Source organism: Leptodactylus fuscus, chromosome 10 (genome assembly GCF_031893055.1).
Source record: "Leptodactylus fuscus isolate aLepFus1 chromosome 10, aLepFus1.hap2, whole genome shotgun sequence".
NCBI classification, from domain to species: Eukaryota; Metazoa; Chordata; class Amphibia; order Anura; family Leptodactylidae; genus Leptodactylus; species Leptodactylus fuscus.
The window spans coordinates 30,438,097-30,465,620 of NC_134274.1; the positions used below are offsets into that span (position 1 = coordinate 30,438,097).

Below are 27,524 nucleotides of genomic sequence, written 5' to 3' on the forward strand. Positions count from 1 at the left end.
ACCCCAATATATTCTTTGAATTCCCAGTGAGACAATGGCACTGTATAGCAGTAGCAAAAATTGTGGGTGCACGTAACCCCCATATATTCTTTGAATTCCCAGTCAGACAATGGCACTATATACCAGTAGTAAAAATTGTGGGTGCACATAACCCCAATATATTCTTTGAATTCCCAGTGAGACAATGGCACTGTATAGCAGTAGCAAAAATTGTGGGTGCACGTAACCCCCATATATTCTTTGAATTCCCAGTCAGACAATGGCACTGTATACCAGTAGTAAAAATTGTGGGTGCACATAACCCCAATATATTCTTTGAATTCCCAGTGAGACAATGGCACTGTATAGCAGTAGCAAGAAATGAGGGTATTTGTAACCCCAATATATTCTTTGAATTCCCAGTCAGACAATGGCACTATATACCAGTAGCAAAAATTGTGGGTGCACGTAACCCCAATATATTCTTTGAATTCCCAGTCAGACAATGGCACTATATACCAGTAGCAAAAATTGTGGGTGCAAGTAACCCCCATATATTCTTTGAATTCCCAGTCAGACAATGGCACTATATACCAGTAGCAAAAATTGTGGGTGCACGTAACCCCAATATATTCTTTGAATTCCCAGTCAGACAATGGCACTATATACCAGTAGCAAAAATTGTGGGTGCACGTAACCCCAATATATTCTTTGAATTCCCAGTCAGACAATGGCACTATATACCAGTAGCAAAAATTGTGGGTGCACGTAACCCCAATATATTCTTTGAATTCCCAGTGAGACAATGGCACTGTATAGCAGTAGCAAAAATTGTGGGTGCACGTAACCCCCATATATTCTTTGAATTCCCAGTCAGACAATGGCACTATATACCAGTAGTAAAAATTGTGGGTGCACATAACCCCAATATATTCTTTGAATTCCCAGTGAGACAATGGCACTGTATAGCAGTAGCAAAAATTGTGGGTGCACGTAACCCCCATATATTCTTTGAATTCCCAGTCAGACAATGGCACTGTATACCAGTAGTAAAAATTGTGGGTGCACATAACCCCAATATAATCTTTGAATTCCCAGTCAGACAATGGCACTGTATAGCAGTAGCAAAAATTGTGGGTGCACGTAACCCCCATATATTCTTTGAATTCCCAGTCAGACAATGGCACTATATACCAGTAGCAAAAATTGTGGGTGCACGTAACCCCAATATATTCTTTGAATTACCAGTCAGAAACTGGCACTATATAGCAGTAGCAAAAATTGTGGGTGCACATAACCCCAATATAATCTTTGAATTCCCAGTGAGACAATGGCACTGTATAGCAGTAGCAAAAATTGTGGGTGCACGTAACCCCCATATATTCTTTGAATTCCCAGTCAGACAATGGCACTGTATACCAGTAGTAAAAATTGTGGGTGCACATAACCCCAATATATTCTTTGAATTCCCAGTGAGACAATGGCACTGTATAGCAGTAGCAAAAATTGTGGGTGCACGTAACCCCCATATATTCTTTGAATTCCCAGTCAGACAATGGCACTATATACCAGTAGCAAAAATTGTGGGTGCACGTAACCCCAATATATTCTTTGAATTACCAGTCAGAAACTGGCACTATATAGCAGTAGCAAAAATTGTGGGTGCACATAACCCCAATATAATCTTTGAATTCCCAGTGAGACAATGGCACTGTATAGCAGTAGCAAAAATTGTGGGTGCACGTAACCCCCATATATTCTTTGAATTCCCAGTCAGACAATGGCACTGTATAACTGTAGTAAAAATTGTGGGTGCACATAACCCCAATATATTCTTTGAATTCCCAATGAGACAATGGCACTGTATAGCAGTAGCAAAAATTGTGGGTGCACGTAACCCCAATATATTCTTTGAATTCCCAGTCAGACAATGGCACTATATACCAGTAGCAAAAATTGTGGGTGTATATAGCCCCAATTCTATTGCTAGGGGACTTGCAGGGTATTTCTGAGGTGAAGGTGGGGGGGCACACCGTTGGAACGGGGATTTGGGGTGTATATATGGGGTATACGGGAATACACTGTCAGTGTGTTCCATTCAGGATCCTGGGAAAGCTGGGTTGCGGCGATTGAGCCCGTCAGTGCCACGTTACACTGACAAGCTTCTCCCTGGAATTTAGCTCTTATAAGAGCTGTTGGTTGTCTTCTCCTTCCTATCCTAGCCTGTCCCTGCCTACCCAGAATCTAAGCCCTAGCTAACTGGACGGAAACCTCCGTCCCCGGTGAATTGCAAGCTCAGAATGACGCGAACCTGGGCGTCGCTGTTCTTTTAAATTAGAGGTCACATGTTTTCGGCAGCCAATGGGTTTTGCCTACTTTTTTCAACGTCACCGGTGTCGTAGTTCCTGTCCCACCTACCCTGCGCTGTTATTGGAGCAAAAAAGGCGCCAGGGAAGGTGGGAGGGGAATCGAGTAATGGCGCACTTTACCACGCGGTGTTCGATTCGAACATGCCGAACAGCCTAATATCCGATCGAACATGAGTTCGATAGAACACTGTTCGCTCATCTCTAGTCACAGATAGAAAGATGCCAACAACAAAAACGTTACAATAATCCCTTTCAACAAGTAAATTCTTTGCTTACAGTTTTATTATTCCAAAGTAAGGGTAAGTTCACATCTGTGCTGGGTGTCTATTCTGCACAGATTTGTCTAGAATTGCCAGGTAAAAAAAGTTCTGGAAGCACCACAGTTTTATTGTCTGGCGACGTCCGTGAAAAAAAAACAAACCACTGGGGTCCCTTGGACTCCAATAGTATCTGCTGCTTACCAGTCAGTTTGTACGTTCGTCTGGTTTTCTGACAGATCTGAAACATGAATCAACCACTTTTGTGAGATTATCTGTCCATTACAGAGTCTGTGGAGGCGGTAACAGAGAATTCTATTTCTAGTCAGTCCAACCAACTAGAGCAGGGGTCCTCAAACTGCGGCCTGAGGGCCACATGCGGCCCGCCAAGCACTTCTGTCTGGCCCCGCCGACAACGCCGGCAGGCGTGCATTTATAATGAAGCTCCTGGGGAGCTCGGGCCAGGCCATGGAGTGCACTTCACTTTACCTATTGGAGGGCACCGCTCCCGATGTCTGTGCGACCTGCTCTGCCTCCGGCCCACTGTTTAAAAAGTTTGAGGATCCCTGAACTAGAGGTTGGAGAAATCTTCCCTTTATAGCAATAACGAGACCAACATTGATGGTTCCACCAATTATGTGTTGGAACTCGTCAAACATTTTGGATCGCTGAGACTGTGGTCATTTTGACAGCTTATTCATGGTATAGGACAACATCGTAAACATTAGGATTTTATTGTATGGTTTTAGTTTTTCTATGGGAAATAGATGTGCAAACAAATGGTTTGAGGTGAAATTCAATGTTCACAGATTACAGTATGAGACAGTATGTCGCTGGGAGGCAGGAACTTGTAGCCTCATAGACAACTATAATGCTAGGAGTCCCACTCCCAGCACGAAGCTCAGGTTGGTAAATCCAGCCATCACATGGACAGATTTAATGGGTGAAACTCAGAGAGCGAACAGGGGATTAGGCAGTAAGCAAAAAGCTTTAAGCTAAAGCACCACTGCATGTTTACAGCTGGATAACCACAGGTGGGACGTTAATAAACTTTATTAAAGGGGATGTCTGGGGAGTTTAGATTAGCTTACCTTTTCTATCAAACTGTTGATGATGGACCCATTCTATGGGACTATAGTAAAACCAACCCCCATAGCACAGGTAATACTTGTGAGATCAAAGGGAAAGGAAGGGTCCAAGGGTTGGAACCACTGGGTTCATCATGAAGAGTCTTCTGGATCAGGTAAACAAAACTTAACTTCTTAGGCAACCTTTTTAACTGGAACATAATTCTAGCTGCTAATTTTAAGGTTAAGACAAAAAAGCCACACCTAAAGAGATGATTAACACTCCCAGACAACCATTCACATACTGTATTCTAGGGTGGTAAGGTCAGGACAGTGACTATGAGCAATACAGTGCAATATTGACAATAAAAGCATTATTTATTTGATCAATTTAGAACCAAAGAGCATAATGGATACATAAATAAGGGTATGGACCATCAGCCTCTATCCACTTTGTTGTCTGATTTGAAACTGATGCAATATAGAGAGCTTTTAAGAGTCGCTGGCCACTACAGCATTTATCTTTGTTGTCTGTTCAAAGTGATGTCACGGTTCCATTTGTATAGAAAAGTCATACACTCGACATTGATCCAACGTGATAAGGTTTTAGAACATATCTAAAACAATGTACTGGGTCACCTCTCCCTGTGACCTGCACCTCACCTGTGCCGGCTGCAAGTTTCTTAAAGGGTCAGTGTGCTCCTTCCTCTAATCAATCCCTATGTTCCATTAAGGCCTTTTTATATCTTTTATTGGAAAAAAAAAAGAAATGTACAAGGAAAAAAAGAATGTATGAGAAAATGAAATACTTGTTCCCAGAATGGTTGGATTACAGTAAAGTTTCATCATACCTGTAAAAGTATTCAGTATATGGTGAAGCTGTACCGAGATCCAGCTGTTCTCTGAACAAATATTTCATTGTCTCCCACATCCATATTTAATGTATAGTGAGTCTGTATTTTGCTCATTTTACCAATCACAAATGCCCAATAAAGTCTATGGATCAGTCAAAAAACAAAAAGACAGCATACAGAAATCATCCATTTTCTGTCCATTTTTCACAGATCAGACTCAATGCAAAGCATAGCATCCCTCACACCCCACCAAAAACTGGTTGTTCCATTTCTCGCATACTGTATGTATAAAGACCTCCACTGTAGGGCTAAGACTGTGCAGCGTCTTAAAATGTGCTACCTGGATTAACTCTATATCAATCAACTTTAACCTAGTTTGTCCAGTTATTGTTACAATATTGCATTAGGCACTGAAATTGTACAACACTCACTAGTACAATGAAAATCAATTTTACATCCGTGAAAACAATAAAAATCAAGAGAACTGTGAGATGAGCAACAATGGATCATTTTGCTCTACCACAGAGATGTTTAACAAACAAAAACACGCTTATACTCTCCTTCCCTCATCTCTTTTGAGCCTTCTCAGAGCATCTGGCAATCTCTCTCGGTCTCCTTGCTGATGTCATGTGCTCGGGGTCAATGCTCAGGTCCAATCACAGCCCTCAGTGGTGACCCTGGGCTCGTGACATCATCAGGAAAGTGCTGTACACCGCAAGGAGGCACTAAAGAGGTGAGGGAAGGTAAGTATAAATGTTTTTATAATTTTTTTAAACCTCCTTTGTGACTCCACCTATTATACAGACCCCAGAGAAGAAGAATTTACCAAATGTTGCAGCAGTGATTTTAGTTCATCTGACAAATCCCAAATAGTTTGATTTTGTTAAAAAGCAAACAATTTGGGATAATTGGGTTGAACTCTGATGATGCTGAAGTGGTTCTCCCACCTCTACTTCTTGATGATGGACCCATACATGAGTATGGGTCATATATGTAAATTTTTATTGGACAAAACAGCACAATATCTTACTGTACTGCCTATCAGCAAGCAATGGAAACATGAATGTAAACAGGGCCCAACAGCTATTATAAAACTTTCTTTTTTTAGCCTTGCTCCACAGTATTAAAAGTCCACTCATATATTTGTTCCAATGGTCATTTACTCCACAGTATCAGCTAGACAACTCTAGATTTCTAACAAAGATCCACACATGGCTTGTGCATTAACAATGCCTATATCCAATAATAAAAGCCCTGTCTAATATACTCCCTTGACACTATTTCATTATTTAGAACATTTACTGGTTTGTCACTCCCTATGGAGACGTGGCACTACTCAGAGATAATGACAGCGCATTGCCTTTTTCCTGGTTTGTGTTACATTAAATTTCCTTTAGGACTACCAGAAACATCAGGTCTGAAGCTAATTGATGGATTTCAACAGTAATAGTCAGGCTTTTCAGAAGTTAAATTTATTTTGCTCTTGACAGAGAAATGTCCTATATAATTCATTGGAAGTGTTAACAGTATCAAGGGTCAAACTTTTAAGCTAAATCTATACACTCTTTCAATAAGCATGTTTTTTTTTTTTACTTTAGAAAATCTAAATGAGAAAACAGACCACATGGGACACCATGTTAGATCCTGTGCAGAGCACAGGAAGAAATACCTACTGGACACTTCATTATTGTTTCATTATACTTCATTGTATTACAGTATGCTGTAAACTCTCATGCTTTTTCTACAGATGCCGGCAGGTAACCAGATAATCTTTTGAAAGGGTTGTCCAAAGTGATAAAACATTTTAGAAAAGGGGCAGAATAGGTTAAAAGATGCATTACTGATCTCACTGATCCCCTGCCACTAGTTCCTACTTCCTGTGCCCCTGCTGGTCTCTACTTCCTGGTCCCAACTCTACACAGGAAGTGTCTACTCAGTCAATCACTGGCTGGGGCAGATCCACTCCACCACCAGTGATGTCGCATTATACTGTAGATTTTTTTTAGATACCTATTATGTCTAGCCCCTTTTTTCTGTTCTTGCTCTATCGCAGTGCTGTACTACTATGGGAATGACTAAATATATGTTCAAGACAAATTAGAACATTGGAGAGTGGAAAGGGTTTAAGGGGTATATATATTTATTTGTATCTACATTTACTTAAAAAAAAACCCCTCTCTCCCCAGATATTCTAGAGATATGACATACATGAACAGCTGTTACCGTGTCCATGTCCATGCATGCTCAGTCCATCTTCTCTCCCTGTAAAGTCATCCCAGAAGAGATGAGCCAGCCGCTACAGCATCTTCTCTGCTTGTCAGAGGAGATGCGGAGCAATAACACTGTCTCACGCTATTATTGCTTCTTGCTCAGCATCTCCCTGACATGCCAACTGCAGCTTCACAGACAGTCAGATCACAACATACATGAGAGAAGAATTTTAATTGGTATGAAACATGTAGTTAAACCAGTGGATTTTTAGCTATTTTGCACACACTGTATTGGATACGAAATTTTATCTGCTCAAACTTCTGTCATTTCAGACTACGGATAGAGACACTGGGAACTACAGCAGCAATAGCTATAAACTGATTGTGCCTCCAATTAAGGATGGGAAAGAAGGTTTTGTCGTTGAATTCTATTCTGGAGTCATCAAAACGGCAATGCTCTTCAAGAACATGAGAAGATCTTATTTCAAATTTGAAGTTGTCGCAACAGATGATTATGGAAAGGGGCTGAGCAGCAAGGCAGACGTAGTCGTAAGTACAAGAATATTTCATGATCTCACGGTTTCACTTGTTATAAAGGGATTGTATTAAATGATAACAGATGGCTGATCACTTTAAAATACAGTGTCGCCATTGTCCATAAGCTGTACCTGTTGTTACAACTCTGCTTCATTCTCTTGAATGGGGCTTAACTACACTATTGTTGGGCATTGTTTTTGGGAGAAAAAAAAAAAATCAACCATGTTTTTTGTAATTTATGTCCTTTTAAAAGGGGGTATCACAGACATCATCTTTCAGCTTCTACGCCAGTCAGTTTTTTTTTTACCACAGGCCCAGCTCAACACCATTGGTTACTAGTTTATGTCGCTAAAGATGCTGTAGGCATCTAGAGTTGAGTGATCAGGGTTGGAAAAGATCGGATCCCGATTGGTGATCGAGTAAATTTCTCTGTTTTCTCCTGTCATTCACACGCCGGCCGAGAGCGCCGTATGTGCCCCCGCCTCCCTAGGCTAGTGTTACAGATGCTGGGAGAAGGTGGGGCTTGTGGCTTAGGAGAGTGTGGGCGGGTACTGGGAAGGAAGACCTGAGTGAATACGATCATTTTTAAAATCCGATTTTCGATCATTAAAAAAATCCCATTAACTTGCATTAGGATCAGAATCGGGTTCGGATGGAAAATGATCAGAAATCACATTTTAAAAATGATTCTGAAATCTCAAGATCGGCTCAACCCTAAAAGCATCGCTACTGTAACAGGGAAATTAGGATTGTATGGTATGAATATTATGACAGATGTGGGGCCACATGGTGGCTCAGTGGTTAGCACTGCAGCCTTGCAGCGCTGGAGTCCTGGTGTTCAAATCCCGCCAAGGGCATAAACCATCTGCAAGGAGTTTGTATGTTCTCCCCGTGTTTGCATGGATTTCCATCCCATATTCCAAAGACATACTGATAGGGAAAAATGTACATTGTGAGCTCTATGTGGGGCTCACAATCTACATTAAAAAAAAATAAAATAAAATATTATGACAGATTTCCATCCTTTGTCATAGAGAGGGGCCATTAGTGGAAACCTGCCTAGAACGTTAGTATTTCCCTAAATGAGCATATGGAAAGATGGCTCTCACAGTGACAAGTGACAACTAGGGTTGAGCCAATCTTGAGATTTCAAAATAGATTTTAAAATTCGATTTCCGATCATTTTCCTGCCGATCTCGATCATGAAATTTGCTCGATCACGGATCGGAATCCGATCTTTTCCAATCCCGATCCTGAACCCTAGTCAATGCTTCTCTATGGGAAAAGTCACTTTTAGGGTTGAGCCGATCTTGAGATAACCTCTGATCTCGATCCCCTGGAAAAGATCGGGTCGGAATTCCGATCGTGAAATTTACTCGATCGCCAATCGGAATCCGATCTTTTCCGATCCTGATCTCTCAACCCTAGTGACAAGAATCACCTCTCATTAAAGTACTTTGCAAAATATCACTATCATCCATTGAAATAAAACCCAATGAAATCCCATATTCCCTACCACAGTTTTGAGAATGGTCATTATTGGATATATCCTGTATTCCATCTTCATCCAGGACAAGCGCACTCAGTTTCTATTTTTCTTCCCTGTAGCTGTTTAGTAGACCAGTGCTACATAACCATTAATGTGCCGTGCTAACAGATGAAGCATGTGCAGTGTATGATTCAGTTATGTTAGGAAGAATGACCAGGGCATGAGAAAGCACATCAATTCAAGGTACAACTAGGAAATCCTGTTATACACTAGTGAGGCAGTCACATGCAACAATAAACGCTGCATTTCCGTAACGTGGGGCCTTAGCCTAAATCAGAAATCTGAATTTTAAAAGTTTTCAGAATTCAAGACTTTGTTTCTTTTTAAGAAAAAAATAAAAATTCCACTAAAGTGAGAAAAAGTCAGCAGCCTTATGTTGTAATAAAAATTTAAATCTAAGGACAACTTTCAGATATTTTCTACTTTTGAAACTCGCATGGATTAGGTCGTCATTTGTAAATCTTACACAGCCTTTCAAGATGGGAAACCTATTATTTCTTTTCAAGTCCAGAGCTTTCAGAATATTTTAGCTTTTAGGTTGAAAAGCAATTTTGTTTTGTACCATGACAGCACATCATGTGTTACCTAAGTGCGGGCTGCTTGTCAAAGCCATTGATCCCATTCCAAGGAATTGATGCATTCTTGAAGTCCAGCTTCCTAGAGGGAGTTTGAAGTCATTCCGTATAAAGTTAAACCCTTGAACTAGAAATTAAATGTAATTGCTCAGCCCCATTCATCTAAGTGGAAATAGTTCTAGTGAATATAAAACAAATAAGTCTTTTTTTAAGATAGAAGATGAGCTAAATAAGTTCAAAACTATGTTGAAAACCTCCCCATGATGTGTCTAAAGCAATCTATACTGTAATGATAGAAGACTTCCGCTCATTTAAATTGCACCGATATGCTTAATTTTTGAACTTAAGAAACCAAGCAGCGGTGTGGCGTATTTCCAATTTTAGAACAGAAGCTTTCTTAGAATTCATTATGAAAATCCCTTAGAATTCGGGAGTTTATTTTTTCTGGTTTTGGATAGGTTACAAAAGTGTATAGCACAATTAAAAAGGAAGATGGATGATCTTCACCTAAAGTGGCATTTTGTTCTCCTCACTGATGTGGCATAAGGCATAGTGAGTGTAGAAAAATTAAGAACTTTTGAGCAATATAATAAAATAATAAGGACACTTTAAAGATAGGACTTTACCCTTAAGGGTAAATTCACATTGAGGAACTTGCCATGCAAAATTTGCTGCTGAAATCTTTCTTCCATCTGAATAAAGATTCCCTATTCCCACTTACTTCAAAGGGAAGATTGGGTGGTATCCAACCCTGAAGATTGGGCAGGTTGCTTCTTTTTTCCGCTAGATGATTTTACCAGCTAGTGTAAAAAGAAGTATCTTCTCATTGAAATTAATGGGAGGTGTTTTTTGGGTTTTTTTTTTTTTTTTGGAAAACCAAAAACTTCCTCTCACTTTCATATACATTCATGGTTTGAAACATACACTATGTCCTAACTTTTGAAGAGAGGACAAGTGTTGTTTGTGGAAAACTTCTCAAATATGACTTGCCATAATTTTACATGGCAGATTTGAAGCCTTTAATAAACTCTGTATAACATACACAACAGTTTTTGAAAACCTCAATTTTTCCAGTTTTTTATTTTTATTTATACAGTTTAATGTCTCCAACGCACTTAAAATGAATGCATAAAAGAAATTAATATGAATAAAAACAATGGATTAGCTTTTAACTAATTTAATCTTTCTACAATTGCATTCAGGTATTGTTCAGAAATGTCTCTCCACAAATCTGCTGCACTTGTAGGTTGCTTTACTTCCACCCTTCTGTCTAGTTCACTCATCTACATACAAAAATAAATTAAATAACCACAACTGTTGGCACAGTAACATCACATAGAAACCCCTTTATATGTGTAGCACGCAGCCTGTGAATATAAAGTGTTAGAACTTTAAAGTTAGTGAGACAGTACTATTACCATATGAACGTTCCCCTTAAACCTTACAATCTTTAATAGACATGTCCACAGATTACTTAGAGGACCTTTCAGTACCCGGGGACATACTGGAAAAGCTAACTGATTTCAGGGGGCCATTAGCTATCTACCAGTATATAATACCTCACATTGATGAGTACATGAAAGGTCGTCTTTAAAGGGGTTTCCCATTTCCCTCAGCAGCCTGCGACCTGTTCTTCTCACTTGCATTCTTAAACAAGCTAGCGGGCTTTGACTTTTTGATGCACAGAATACTATAAAGTATATAGTCATATAGACGTTGCATTTATCATGAGAAGTTACTTATTAGAAAATCTATAATAATGCAGATTAAATATGCACAGTAAATGTATATTACATTACACAGGTTAGTATAGAACACACACAGAAAATAGGCTTGCAGCGAACTTAATGCTATCTATGTGTTTACATAGACAAATAATAGCACTTTCTGAGCATTTATCAGCAAACTACAATTAGCTGACCTGATTGTCCTGACTGCAGAGAAGGGAGAAAACTGAATTCCCCCCCAAAGAGCAGCGAGTCATCCTCTGGCCTATGTTATTAGATGTAGAATGGGGTCAAGGAAGCAATGTCTGAACAATGGGAGGAATAATTTCACATAGCAGGCAAATGAAGCAGCATTGCTAAACCAATGTATTTAGGATAACTCTTAAATTTACACAAACTAGCAGTATAGATAGGATCCTTGAGATGACAATACTTATTTAAGTCTTTGATGATGTAGTAAACAGGAATAATGATGAACTGCAAGTATAATCTGCAGTTACACTAGCAAGAAAACACACATAAGCTAAGTAAACAATACTTAAAAGCATTTGTTTATTCTGCCGCTCTTACTTCCAGCAGTTTTGTTTAGTAAAAGAGAACAGCAAGGCTCCCTATTTCCCACAGCTCTGAGCAGAAATGAGAAATTATTAGATTACGGCACTACCTACCAGAGAAATGAGAAATCACATTTAGTACTAATGGGATAGCCTGCTTGAAGTTCTACTTAATTTTCTTGTCAATATCTTTTCAGATTTCTGTGGTCAACCAGTTGGATATGCAAGTTATTGTTTCTAATGTTCCTCCTACAGTTGTGGAAGAAAATATAGAAGATCTTATAAGGTAACTAAAAGATTTGTTTTCTCGTTTACATGCCAATGCTGAGCTTTTTTTTTTTTTTTTATTTGTGCAAGTATATGGCATTGCATTACAGCAAACAGAAAAACATTTAACATTTTTTTCAGCAGTGCAGCTTAAAAAAAACTAAGAAAAAACTGTGAAACAATGAAAACAAATGAAATACAGGCGTAACTAAAAGGCTCATGTGTCCTGGTTTAAAAGCTCAGATTTAATCCCCTGTGCATCTTTTCTGGGTCCATTTTTGCTACCCATTACAGAAATTTAGAAGTAGAGGTCAAACTTTGCAAACAAGATCTGTGAATTCAGTAAGGCCTCGTTCACATCTGCGTTGGTATTCCATCCAGGGAGTAAGCATGAAGACCCCCCCGAACGGAATACAGAACACAACTGCAAGCGGTGAGCCAGTGAAAGCACACGGACCCATTAGATTATAGTGGAGTCTGTGTGCTTGCCGCCAGATCTCCGCAGGGATCATGCGGACAGGAAAGTAGTTCACAATCTACTTTCCTGTCTGCATGATTCATGCGGGCAGGGCGCAGCAAGCACACAGATCCCATTATAGTCTATGGCAGGGGTGGGCAATTAATTTTCCCATGGGGCCACATGAGAAATCGTAACTGTTGTAGAGGGCCATGCGCACAGCGGTACATTTAGCTCCACCCACTTCCCCGCTGACTCCGCCCATTCTCAATCATTTTTCCATGTGCCCCACAAAGTAAAATCCTCCTGCAGTCACCCTAACATTATACACCCCCACACTATAACGTTTCCCTCCAAATGTCCCACAGTATTAAGTCCCTCTCCTGGTGCCGCAGTATAAACTAGCAGAAACTAGAGGGGACATTAAACTAGGGCAGCTAGAGGGGGACATTAAACTGGGGGCAACTAGAGGCAGACATGTCCCCCTCCAGCTACCCCCCATGATTTAATATCCTCCTCCAGCTGCCCCAGTTTAATGTCACCCCCATCTACGCCATAGTTTAATGTCCCCCCTCTCCATGTCCATTCAGTGTAACTACCCCCCTACATCTGCCCCTAGTTCCCCCCTCTTGCTCACACATGCTGTCGCTTCTCTCTTTATCATCCAGCAGCCCCCATTGCCGGCAGCTTGCATCAAGCACAGTCCCGTGTGGCTCCGCCCACTAACGAGTCATAGCCTATCCTGGTGATAGGCTGTGATGACATCATCACAGGTCCTTGAAAAAACTTCAACTAGCTATGCAGGCCAGATAGAAGGAGTCAGAGGGCCGGATTTGGCCTGTGGGTTGTACATTGCCCAGGTCTGGTCTATGGGGTCAGTGTGCTTTTACTGCACACCGCTTGCAGTTAGGTTCGGTGTTCCATTCAGTGGCTCCCCATGCAGACTCCCCTGAACGGAGGCCCGAACGCAGATGTGAACGAAAGGTAATTGGTAGCCTCATAATACCGGTAGTTAACAGGAAGAAGATATGACATCTTTGTCTTTAAAACTTTAATCAATCAAAAAAAAAATAAAAAATCATTATAAAAACAAATTGCATGTTCAAATTACACAGTGCACTCCTTTTTCAAAGTTTCTGATATGGTTCATCCAATTGCCAGGTTTTGATTTATTTGGTAGTCTAAGACATTCCTTTCTGGATGGACCAAACTGAGAGCAGGGTGACAAGGTTTACCAAAGCACAGTCTGTGTAGAGTAGTCTAAGATGAGAATGGCCAATCTACAAAACTGAAATAGGACTGGAAATTGATGGAACTGTACCAGAAAAAAAATATAAAAAGGAAAACCTGGTATTACAACTGTGTGTTATAAAATCTTTGTGAATGTTTTTATTGCGAACCTGAGGATCATTTTAATGTGAGAAATTAAAAACATGGCTGCATGCACATTTGACTGATATATTAGATGCCATTCAGACAAACATCTACAGAACATATTCTTCATGCCTTAATTTCTATATTTTATATGCAAAAAAAAAAAGTGTAAAATAAAAACACATTTTCAGAACCAAATGTCCTGTAGTACATTTATCTCCAAGTGTAAAATCTCCCTCTACCGGGTGTAACGTACACTGTAAGCCATTTTGGCACCGGAGTCTATTTATTTTGAAAGCAGGTGTGCACAATAAACAAGCTTCTGCATGTGACTCTATGACAGAGCCGCATGATGTGAAACGCGTGGAGAATTAAGTCACCGTCCTCCCTTCTATACATCAACTTAATCTCTTCACAGCTGTGAAAATAAAAGTGTGGCCAAGCAGTTATATATTCAATGCTGTAAAATAATGAAATACTCCAGTAACCTGCATCATAATTTATATGCATTTTATACTGGGATTTTCACTTTTAACAGCAAAGGTCCATTAGATTGGATACCTGAAGTGTTGCTGAAATATAGTGGAGTGTACACAACTTTCTAGGTTTTCTGTAAGTATAAAGGACTATAAGGGAAATCTGCAGTCTGAGGTCTTTCCTGATGTTAAGGCAAATTAAGAGAATCCTCATCAGAAATAGGTACATCTCTACAAGTTATGAATAGAGATGAGTGAGTAGTGAAATATTCGAGATTCGTTTCGAGTAGAGCCTCAATATTCGACTACTCGATCGACTATCGAATCCCATCATAGTCTATGGGAAAAAATGCTCGTTTCAGGGGAAACCACTATTCGACTAAAGCAGAGTCACCAAGTCCACAAGTAGCAGGAGGAGAGTGTTTAGGAGGAGCGCTGTGCAGGTAAAGCACATGGACCGCATTATAGTCTATGGGGTCCGTGCGCTTTGACTGCACAGCGCTTGTAGTTGCGCTGATATTACGTTCGGGGGGAGGGTCCTCCTGCGGACCGCTTGCGGACGGGAGGCAAGCGATAATGTGAACCAGCCCTTACTCGTCCTGCAGAACCAGCATTGATTGGCCGAATGCTATACACTGTATAGCATTCGGCAAATCAACACTGGTTCTGCCGGAGGTTCATCTGTTAGGAGGCGGAGTCTAAGATCGGACCACAGCAGTCTCCATTGTGGTCCGATCTTAGACTCCGCCTCCTCACAGATGAGCCTCCGGCAGAACCAGCATTGATTGGCTGAATGCTGTACTCTGTAAAGCACTCGGCCAATCAACGCTGGTCAATGCATTCCTATGAGAAAAAGTAAGCTCCCGCATAACCGCAAACTACCAGCTCTCCCGACTAACAAGGACGAGCCTGCTGCATAACCAGCGTTGATTTGCCGAATGCTATACACTGTATAGCATTCGGCCAATCAATGCTGGTTCTGAATTGAATCTTTACTGTGAATAGGAGTAGTATTCAAACGAGTATGAGTATTTTGAATACTCTAGTGTTCTATCAAATACCTACCCGATCAAATACTACTCGCTCATCTCTAGTTATGAACATTTTTCTATTAATCCAGGTTTTTTTGTCATGATTTCTATATCTACTTATCTGTAGTTGCAGATTAAAATTACATAGCGGGGAAAAAAATAGCTTACAGACCTTTCCACATATTCATTAGGTACTTCTATAGTTTACATTACAGTTTTTCTATAGAACCATACAAAGATCTGTACGATTTTTTTTTTTACCATAAACAGTATGTTTTAACGTTTGTATTTAAGGAGGTACAGAAATTATGTAACAAGTCATAGTATGCCTAATATATAACGAGATCATCAAGCAATACTTGGTTGGTTTGTGATTTCTGCCTTATTCTAACGTACAGAATATGTGATCGTAGAGAGCGCGCGAAAGAGACAGTAAACCAAAAAGTCCTCAGCTGCAACGGGCTTGTATATGGGTGCAAATCCAAGAAACCAGGATTAAAAAAAGGTTTCTCCACAAATAAATCCAGAAAATGGCAGCACTCCACAAAATAAAGAAAAATTATGGTTTTATTTTACACGTGTGACACTCCCGCTCCACACTCACTTTCTCAAGCAAAGTTACCACTGCAAACATATCAAGTATATATGGTATACAATCTATCACAATATTAAGAAGTCTTGGAGGCTGGGAATCCTAGACGGCACACTACATATCAAACCAATGCTAAGGAATGGTCTCAGCACCACATAGCGACTCGCACATGTGCAATGAAGTCTACAAGTTATCATTACGCCAAATCAGGACAAAAAGACAATAACGGCAAACATGAATCAACAATCAAATGATTTTTGGGGCTCAGTGGTTAGCACTGCAGCCTTGCAGGGCTGGAGTCCTGGGTTCAAATTCTGCCAGGAACAACATATGCAATGAGTTTGTCTGTTCTCCCCGTGTTTGCGTGGATTTCCTCCCATACTACAAAGACATACTGATAGGGAAAAACGTACATTGTGATTCCTATATGGGGCTCACAATCTACATAAAAAATAAATGAAATAAATTGATATTTCTAACCCCCAGTCTCTGTATGCACAGATTACAGAAATATAAGTGTTCAAGACTGTGCAGAAATCCCGCTTCTCAAGGCAACAGGGGCTATGGTTGCCCATCCAATCCGAATACCACATAGCTATCCAACAGTCTTCCAGAATCCTCTTCCAGCCTCTGCCTGAGGTCAAGTGCCCTGGAATCACCACTGTAGCCTGTGAATGGGCCTGAGCAGGCGTTCATGTCATACCGCTGACTTCACAAAGATTTCAGCACAGATTCTGTATATAATCAACCACCAAAGCGTATGAATGATGGGGTTTCTGCAACCGTAATCCCATGCATCTGAAGAATGACAGGCAGATTTCTAGTGGTGTGGTGATAACATCCCTCACTGAAATAAGTGACTTATCACTTACATCAAGAATTATATCCAATAGGGGTAAATGCATTCCTTTGGTGCATCCGCTATATACCTGCAGCACATCCACTGCAGAAACCAAGGGTAAGGCTGGTAAATGACATCAGCCACTCCGAATATTACTAGGAATAGAAGTGTTAACCGTATGACAACGGCACTCATTTTCATAAAATATAACCATCTCCTGGAACTGCTGGAGTATATTACAATCACCTTATGGTTTCCTTTGTTTGTGGGCAGTATAGAGAGAAGGAATGAAAATTAGTGGCCAGGACTGACACAAGCATGAAAAGAAGACTTGCAGATAATTATCACATGTACACTGACCTTTACAACTGCATAGCTGGAACAAAAGTGATTGATGGTTTTGTAAGACACCTACAACCTTGGTTTAGGTTAATTAATTTGTGTTTTCTCCTACATGTACTTAATGGATTCTTTTTCCGATACATTTTCATCCCAAGTAAAATAAAACTAGAGTGGATAAGTCAATTTCCTTTTATCTTTATATTCAATATATCACACCTCTTAAAGTAATACACTAAGGGTGTAATGGAACATAGGGTAATTGCTAAATACAATGTAAGACTGTTGAACTTCTCAGAAGAAAGCCTCATGCTGCATGGTAGCACAATAAGAAACCTGCAGCTCTATGTGCCAATAAATGGTCATCCTGAGGTTCTTTTGTGATGGCCATTATCCCTCTTAATACAATACAGTGAACTTTTGTAGCATGTTCTCTTGCAAGCCAATTTGGCAAAAACACCTGATAATGAATGTTTTGTGTGTGTGTGTGTGTGTGTGTGTGTGTCTCTCTGTCTGTCTGTCTCAGCAGGCCCCCCCATCGCTGGTTTACAGCCTTTGCACTACGACAGTTGAAATCCACAGGTATCATAAAATTATAGCCTATAACTATGGGGTCCGCTGGGTTTCTGCCTGAAAAATTTTTTTAAGCGGGTTCGGGGACGGAAACCCTGACTAGAAAGCAGGCGCATGTATGAACCTAGCCTGAATTACAAGCTAAACTGAAATTATTCAAACAAAACTATATATCAATCTGCTCAGCTACTTCTGCTCTATAACATGCCGCCTGCAGACTTGACTGCATTTACATGGCAACTGAATCCCTTTAAATCTCATCCATAATGTTGCTTATGCTTTCACAATATGGCGTTAAATACACCTGCAGAGAATCCCCAAACAGGTGTGTAAATATTGTGCCATCATACCCAAGACAACTCAAGGTTGAAATAGCTCTCAAAAGTGCTTGAAAGGGGGTGTCCCAGGAGTATTAATTCACTTACCTGTAACAGAGGATACTTTATATGGACCTGGGAGTTGTGGTGACATTACAATACACCCCCCTGATCATATGATGAGAGACAGGGTTCGGACCCTTGAGTTGCTCTGCCTCCAATGTCACCCTGCGCACTCTTCCACAATGCCACAGGTAAATAATTACCTGTGCTTTGGCGGTTGGCTTTACCATAGACGACCAGATCCCATAGCACAGGTTATTAAATACCTGGTGGGCAACCTGGGGACCCGAATGCTGCCTCAGATCACGACTTGGTGGTCATGACATGACCAGAACTTCCAGGGCCATTACAAGCTTCCACAGGACCAGGTAAGCGCATAAATTATCCTCAGACTCATAGTATGTCTCTCCCTGTGACTCCTTCACTAACGTCAATAAATAGACATCTTGTGTCCTCTCCATTTGACCCTTCAGAAGCCACATCTGACTGCTTCAGCAAACTGCAGTTTATGTAACACTATACAATGATTTTGTTTGGTGTATCAAAACCTTTTCTTCCATTTTCCAGGTAGTAATATCCAGAGTCATTTTGGTTTGCCTGGAGCTTACACAACCATCATTTTTCTTTCCCTGCTAATTTGGCACCAAGAATGCAAACAATGCATAAAAGCAGCAGTACAATATTGTTTAGACTTATGCAGTATGCTTCCTTGTTTTCCCTCCACATCTTATCAGATCCGTCTTGGAAGTGCTTACACAAGCAGTTAGGACTTAAGGTAGTAATTAAGGGAAAATAAGACTCTTATGGAGATGCTAAATTTCTCGTTTTTGCTATTTTTTTTCTAAGAAAATAATATGAAAATATACATGAATTCTTAAATAGATTACATTGCAGATAAACCATTGAAATTATGAGCGGCCTTCTCCATATCACTAAAACAAACAGATAGTGATTGCTTTCCTCTTATGCTGTGAATAGTGGGCATAGAAATAAGCCAGACTTCTAATGTCCTCGCTTTTACTTGACATTCATGTCACTGCTTCCTGAACAGCATCCTGCCAAATGAAGGCATACAGTTTTCCTCCTTCCTGGCAATGTTACAATGACATGTTGTGTTGAAACAGCTCTATCTTTTACACTTTTCATATATAGGTTTATATTTGCCAACTATCCCTGTGAGGTCTACAGTTTTAGGATTTGCTGCCGACAGTGTCCTTGTTGTTTTAATACTCAATAACTGCTCAGAGCCACCTATCGTCTTCAGCTATTTGCATCTAATTTGAGTCTGTTATCGCTATATACGTTCTTGTTTTATAGGATGTGAAAATGGAATGCAAATTACTTTATGTCAGTCGGAAAGGCATGCGGTTTGGCAGTCTTACAGCAAATTATTTTGTATGTCTTTCCCAACTGTAATATTTTTAATGGCACTTCTAATGTTTTCAGTTTATTTGGTAGTTACAGACCGGATAGGTAGACTTTTGCTCTGACACACAGCAAATAAGCCCCTATTCACATCATGTGACTTATGTTAAATGAGCCAAAAGTGTGTCCATCTGGCATACTATACTGAGAAGATTGCATACTCCCTAAAGACACACAGACTAAACCCCAGACCACCTAAATAAATAGAGATCTACAAAGAGACCACCTGACCTCTTAAATATACTAGAAATCCTGAGAGTCCCAAAATACATGACGACACGAAACCAGACACCCTTTAATACAGACCCCAGACTACATCTCTTACTAGAGACCCTCAATTTATAGACTTCAAACTAGACCGACTTTGCCCTTAATAGAGATCAAACATTCAGATAAGTACTAGTGATGAGCGAGTAGTATTCGGTTGAATAACTAGCCGGCATAGGAATGCGTGTAATCGGCTAAACACCAGGGGGTTAAACGCAATGAGTAGTATTCGATTGAATACCTCACCGGCATCGGAATGTGTGTAATCGGCCGAACAACAAACGGGTTAAATGCAATGAGTAATATTTGATCAAATACCTCACCACCACAGGAATGCGTGTAATCGGCAGAACACCAAGGGGTTAAACGCAACAAGTAGCATTCGATCGAATACCTCGCTGGCATAGGAATGCGTGTAATCGGCTGAACACCAAACGGGTTAAATGCAATGAGTAGTATTCGATCAAATACCTCGCTGGCATAGGAATGTATGTAATCGGCCAAACACCAAGGGGTTAAACGCATCGAATATTCAAAGTGTTTAACCCCTTGGTGTTCGGCCGATTACACAAACTCCTATACCGGCGAGGTATTCGATCAAATACTACTCGCTCATCACTAATAAGTACATTTTTTGGGCTCCGCTTCGCTGCTGGGAACTGGCATCAAGATGTTGTCTGTGGTGTTGATCGAAAATGAAGAGTGTAAAACTAGAATAATTGAGTACAACGCAGCATCCAGGAGATTGCCTGCTCTTCTGGAAATCCTTAAGATCTCATTTTTTTCTGGGATCTCCAAAATATTCCAGGAGATTTGGCAAATATGCCTTAAAGAGGTTGTCTCAGAGACCAAAAGCTTTCGTATGACATATTAAAGCATGTGTAAGCCATAAAGTAGAAATCCCAGTCAGTAGCCTCCACGGTTGCCCTACATTAACAGCTACATGACTAGCCATTTTCCTAGTATACACTGCAGAGCTGATATCAGACCTCTAGGCATCAGGCAATTTGGGCCAAGATGAAAGCACGAGGTGGGGATTTTCATAGATGCATATGCAATGCTAATTCAGCACTGTGTATACAGTCATATGGTAGACAGGAACACAGTAATAAACAATCCCTGCCTTCTTTTTGAGGAGTCCTGACTGCCCATTCAAGCAGCTGCAAAATCTTGTGTACCTGCTAACTTGGCAAGGATGTACCAATATGTCATTGCACAGCTATATACGCACTGACATATATAGTCAATAGGCCGGCAAGAGGTTAAAGGGGCTCTATCAGCAAAATCATGCTGATAGAGCCCCACATATCCGTGAATAGCCTTTAAAAAGGCTATTCAGGCACTGTAAATGTTATATTAAACTACCCCCAGTTTTAAAATAATACCCTAAAAAAGAATATGATCTACTTACCCATCGTGCACGGTGGGCGGGCATTCAGGGTCCGCCGTCTTCTTCATCCACGCCTCCTCTTCCTCCGGCGCTCGCGAACGGACATTGCTAAAAAAAAAGAAATGGCCTGGCCATTTAAAGGCCATTCACGCATATGTGGGGCTCTATCAGCATGATTTTGCTGATAGAGCCCCTTTAAGTAAAAGGTATAATAAAGGTAATGTTATATTTGTATATTGCCGAACATAGATTTGTTTACCTGCAGATTATTGATAATAAAGTTAACAATGCGCAAGAGTGTATTGGAAAATTGTCTTGGATTGTAGAACGTACATTTGGCCATCTCCACAATGACTACTCAGCTACATTTTTCCCTGCCATTTCAGATAATTACTTTGTCTCTTTACTAGGGATATCTTTGGCTATATATATCGCTGTACGCTCTAATGCCAACTTGAATTATCGGCATTGCTACGATCACACCAATTATTCTCTTGTATAAATCCTACCATCCCCTTACATGTATCTTAAAGTACAATAGATATTAGCATTACAAAACAGATTCATTGTAATCCTACATTTTTGGATACAAATTCTTGGTATTGTAAAAGAGATACTAGTCCTTTTAAATAATTCACTTGCAGTCATCCTATATTCTGCTCCTTGATCCATTTTTTAATCAGATCATTGATTTTGTCCCTTCGTTCTGCAACTTTAAAGAACTCTGATGTATTCATGGCTTCTCTTAGTGAAACATGAAGTATAATTACAAAAAGCTTTGATGAAATTCTTATTCAGAAGAGGATTCGAACTTACATAGTTATTAAGAATGGCATGAGAAAAGTCAGTCAGGCGTAGAGGCTGCAAGTGTATGTACTCACATTGAAAATATTAATTTCTTATCGAGTGATTTACTATGGTACCTTAACAATCACAATCTGTAAAACACAAAGCACGGTGTTCTGAGTAAGCTACGATGCAAAGTATGTCATTAAACATCAAAGATTAACTTAACAGGATTACTTTGGGCAAGATGAAGCAGTTCCCGTGTTCTTTAAAGATAATTGGGGCATTTATCTGGAGCAATGAAAATAAGTGGTGTTGTGGTGTTCATGTTTGCTACTAACTAAAATCCAAATAATATATAAAATCTTCCACAATGGCTGTACCTTGCCTTGGACAAGGGAAAAAGAAAGAGAAAAATACTAATTTAAAGTGGAAAAAAAATCAGAAAAAAGCTAATATGATATATGTTCAGTACAAAAACTGGATTTACATAGATACAGTACTATGACAATGGGCATATCAAGGTGGCTTGTGAGCAATTCTTTCTAAGTATTTTCTAAAAAGGAATAGAGAATAAGTATATGACAAATGGGCCTCTATTGGTCACAAGAATTGGAGCCCAGAGTTTCATTTAACTGGAGCAGCGGTCACTCCATTTACCTTTATGGAGCTGCCAAAAAACCCAAAACATTTAAAACACGGCCACCCCTAGCAATCTGGTAGAATGGGAACCTACCGTGGATGGGTGTCCCTACTGTGAAAACCTAAGGGGGCTTTCACACAACTGTGTCTGCTCAGCAGTGTCCGTGGCTATTGTCCGTACAAGATTTTAGCAATGGGCACTACCTGGTCTGTTTGCAATTTCCATTCATTTCAATGGGATTTTATCTTGTGTCCTTTAGTGTTCACAACCATGTCCCTTTTTTCAAGCGGACAAAAATAATCTTACATGTAAGACTTTTCTGTTCGTTTGAAAAAATGGACAGTAAGCGTCTTTTTTTTTTGTTGTTACCATTGAGGTCTATGCACAACGGACATATAACGGACAGTAACTGATAGCCATTACGTCAGGTTTTTTTTTTTAAACGGACACCTTCTGAGTGGATACCAACGGTAGTGTGAACCCTATCTTAGACATCAGATGCCGTGTGACAGCATTCATAAAGTGTCTGGTAGGTTTCTTTTCATTCCCTATTTTAGCACTTTTAATAAAATAAGTGAGAAAACCGTGTTCACACTTTTTACTTATATTCAATGAGACTAATTACTACAAATGACATAGAAAATTCTATAAAGTAATGTTACATAAAAATACTTTTTAACTACATTACACACAGGAAACAACTTCTTGATCAGTATTAAAACATGCTAAGGGCTCGTTCACATCTGCGTTGTGAACTCCGTTATGCAGGTTTCCGTTTCCTGCCTAAAACAGAGGCAGGAGACGGAAACCTGCAGGAGTCTCTCTCACCCATTCAGAGAGATGTCCGGCTGTGAGCGGCGTTGAGCGTTTTATGCTCTCCGCCGCGAAACCGGGTTTTCTAATCCGGACACAGAGTCGGACATGCAGTACTCTGTGTCCGGATAAAAAAAATCCGGTTTTGCGGCGGAGAGCATAAAACGCTCACGGCCGGACCCGGTCTGAGCTTTCCGACTTCTGGCATGCAGAAGACGGAAAGCTCAGAACGGAGAGGTGAACGCTAGTGTGAACCTAGCGTTAGTAATACTCTCTTGTGATCACCCCCAAAGCAAGCTAGAAAAAAGCAAACCATGTGCTCCTGTGAAGAACCACACAGCAAAGAGATCTCAAAATTGATTTTGGAACTCAAAGTAACTGGTCGATTTTGTGTCATATCTGGCTTATTTCTGGCCAAAAACTTTCTAAGGCTATGGCCCCATGGGATGACCTGCAGCTATAAAGCGCTGCGGGAAAAACCACAGCGGCAACGCATCATGGATCTTTCTGCAGCCATTTAAACAGAAAATTTGCGGAGTTTTCCTCCGCGAACTTTCTGTTTCAATTATAACTACGGGGAAGCCACCGGCATTTCCATAGATATAACTGACATGCTGCGATTTCCAAAACCGCGCCAATTTTGGAAATCGCAGCGTGTCCGTGCCACAGTTTTTACTGCAAAGTGGGATCCCATCCACTTTGCAGTTACTGTAAAACGCAGCGCTTTTTCCCGCAGTGTTTACAGCGCGGACAAATCATGGCGTTTCCAATCTGTGGGGCCCTGGCCTAAGTGTGCAAAGGATTATAAGTTCATCCCAGGTAAGATCCACACTGGAAACATACCTTCTGTGGATAATATTCCCTCCCATCCTATATCCTTAGAGATTGGGGGCTGTGACTAATGGCTATGTGAGAGACCTGTGATGTGGTCAGATAATTATCTCCTTGCTTCCGATTAATCCCTTTAGTGCCTTCTTAAACACTTCTAGTGTACCATAGTACTATAAAATGTATTGTATGAACTCTACAGAATATCTCTATGATTGATCAGGAAACATTGCATGAACTTTATAAAAAAAAAAAAAAAAATCCAATGATGGAGTCTAGTTTTGCAGCAATGCCCACTGAAGTGATCAGGTTGGAGCTGAGGATCCACACAGAACCTCTGAAGAGGTGTGGTACGAGTCCAAAAGCCAGTTACATTACAGTTATCCAGTTTGTTGTAGAAGGAACCTGCATCCATGACGGAGTTGTATTTTTTATTTTTTTTTTATACCTCTATGGCTAAATTGGTTTACAAAAGATATGAATTAATTAGAAACAATAAGGAGAAAACTGCAGTACTGAAAACAGAAAATGCACTTTTTCCCCCCTAACAACTAGCAGTCTTACACAGGTGTAAAAATGTGTTACTTTAGTAAAACCTTTTGTGCAGCATCAAGCAAAAAAATGTATTAAAGAGGACTTTTCACCATATCTGGGCACAGGCAGTGTTATATACTGCCAGAAAGCTGACAGTGCGCTGAATTCAGCGCACTGTCGGCTTTCCCGATCCGTGCCCGGTGTAAAGCGCTATCGGTCCCGGTACCGTAGCGCTTTACAGTCAGAAGGGCGTTTCTGACCATTAGCCAGGAACGTCCTTCTGCCTCGCGGCGCCTATCACGCTGTGCTGTGGAGCGGGGAGGAACGCCCCCTCCCTCTCCTGATAATGCTAGTCTACGGACAAGCTGTGTGAGCAGAGGGAGGGGCGCGTTCCTCCCGGCTCCACAGCACAGCGCGATAGGCGCCGCGAGGCAGAAGGACGTCTCTGGCTAATGGTCAGAAACGCCCTTCTGACCATAGAAGAGCTACGGTACCAGGCCGTAAGCTCTTCACACCGGGCACAGATCGGGAAAGCCGACAGTGCGCTGAATTCAGCGCACTGTCAGCTTTCCAGCAGTATATAACACTGCATGTGCCCGGATATGGTGAAAGGTCGTCTTTAAGTTCATTGAAGCAATCTGTCAATCAAATTTAATTCAGTTAATTATTACTAAAATTAAATCATTATCTGGGAGAGGCGCTAAATAGACTTGTGTTTCAGAGTGGATTAAATCAGACATTGTAAATTATATATGAAGTGATTTCAATTACAATAAACAAATCATATAGGCCGATGAGCAGTTCACAAATAATGGTTAACACTACAGAGTAATTAGCTGTTCTTTGCATGTTTCAGTCATCACAACAATTGGTTATAATCCTCGTAGTCATCAGCATAAATAGCAACCCTTAGGAATGGGGTTGGCAAAGGCCAAAAAAAAGAAAAACAAATGAAATAATGAGCAGCAAAAACTATAAAATGATAATATAAAACCAAACAGTATCTGACTATTCAATAAGTTTTCAGACAATGTAGTGTTCTCCCTTCTAGCCAATTTACTGTTCACTATTTTGTTACTAAAGAGATCTGTCCCTAGATACAGTCTAGACTGTCTTTCTCATTTCAGTGAGTGTAGGGGGTGGTTGTTCCCTCTCTTCACATGGTGAATGTTTGGGTGAAGGGGGTGATTTTGCTCACCGTCTGCACTGCTATTGCTGTGTGCACAAGACAGAGAATTCTCCAAATCTCACATGCATTTGCCCTGTATTTACTGTCTAGTGTTCAAGGATCTCCTTTTTTATGATTACTTTTTTCAGGTATTTTAGGTACGCTTTAAATCTGATGTTTCTCCAACACCAATACTACAGTGATTCTCCCTACCAGTTACTGCCATCCAAAAACAAACCTCAATGGCGATTCCAGAAAGCGGGGCATCTAAACACTGCAGCTAGCTATTGGCTGTAGTGGTCATGTCCGTATAGTGCATTTTCACTCCTAGAAAGTAAACGAAGATTGCCAGAAAGCATTTAATAGGAGAGTTCTTTTTAAAGTTTTAACTTTTGGGCAACCAATTTGAAGATGTTGTCCATGCAAATAAAAGAGGGTCTTCTATTTTACCAGAAATCTGCCGAATGTTTGTGTTTGGTATTGCAGCTCAGAATAATTCACAGTATGGCGTGTGACTGCAATACCAAACTCAGCCGATGTGGGCAGACAATCTTACTATATATTGAACACAGACCTCCAATCCTATCTCTTTCAAAAATATTTACACCTCATTACATTAACAGCGAAGAAAAGCTCAGCCAACGTAAAAGGAGTTGTCCAATTTCAGCCAACTATTGAGACCCAAATGTTATTGTTTGTATAATGAAATGTTATACATTTTCCAGTATACCTTTTGTACCAATTCTTTATGGTTTTCTAGATCTCTGCTTGTTGTCATTCATTTTGTTTACTTTTAGTGGAGTACAATCAGGCCATGTGATTATGTGATATATGGTCCATGGTCATGTGATATACAGTCCATTGTCAGTAGAGGGACACACAGGTGCACAGCTCATTACAGTCACAGCAAAGAAATCAGACATCTCTCTGGTATGAGCTGTGCTCATCACATGACCATGGAGTGAATTTTATTTACCGGAGTAAGCAAAATTAGAGTGGTTGCTCGGCATAAACTAAAACTTTAACACTAAGCTAAACCCCCTCACCTAACTTCTAATTTACTCCCTTAAAAAAATGGATATTTACCCATAGGCCTAGGGTGGTCATATGACCAACCCAGGCACATTTCCTGGTGACGTTCTGTTACACAAGCATCCTACCGATGTACAGCTTGGCAAGTCATGTAACTAAGATCTTGTGGGACCCGATGCAAACTATTGTCTGGGACCCCCTACCCCAGAGTGAATTCTTGATAGTTACAGCTACGAGTGCTTCAGCAATATCTCAAATACTTTAAAGAGATACAGCTTTAGTACTCACAACTGCAATTATCAAGAATATGGTGAGTGATCAGCACAGCGCCTGCCTGGCTATAAATAATACTGGGACAGTATTATATGCTGCACAGTTTTCCCCCACATGGCATTGTATGCTCCGCAGTGGCCCGTACATGGTATTATATGTACCATAATAGCCCCCACATGGTATTATATGCGCCATAGTGACCCCCACACAGTATTATATGCGCCATAATGATCTACGCCCCAGCTGTAAAGTCTGACCTTAGTCAACGGCTGGAAGAGCACCAGAGAGAAAGCTGAGCCCAGGACAGGTGAGGAAGATCTTTGGGGTTTTTTTGTCACTTGCCCTGGGCTAGCATCT

General features: G+C 40.5%; 1 protein-coding gene across 3 annotated transcripts in view; it reads left to right on the plus strand.

The window, feature by feature from the left end:
* Positions 1-27,524, plus strand: part of PCDH15 (protocadherin related 15) — a 1,015,846-nt gene that overhangs the window by 899,619 nt on the left and 88,703 nt on the right. For all 3 annotated transcript variants that reach the window (XM_075257479.1, XM_075257481.1, XM_075257480.1), the window contains 2 exons: positions 7,070-7,285; positions 11,876-11,964. In XM_075257479.1, the coding sequence (XP_075113580.1) occupies positions 7,070-7,285; positions 11,876-11,964 (305 nt within the window). The remainder of the gene's footprint in view (positions 1-7,069; positions 7,286-11,875; positions 11,965-27,524) is intronic.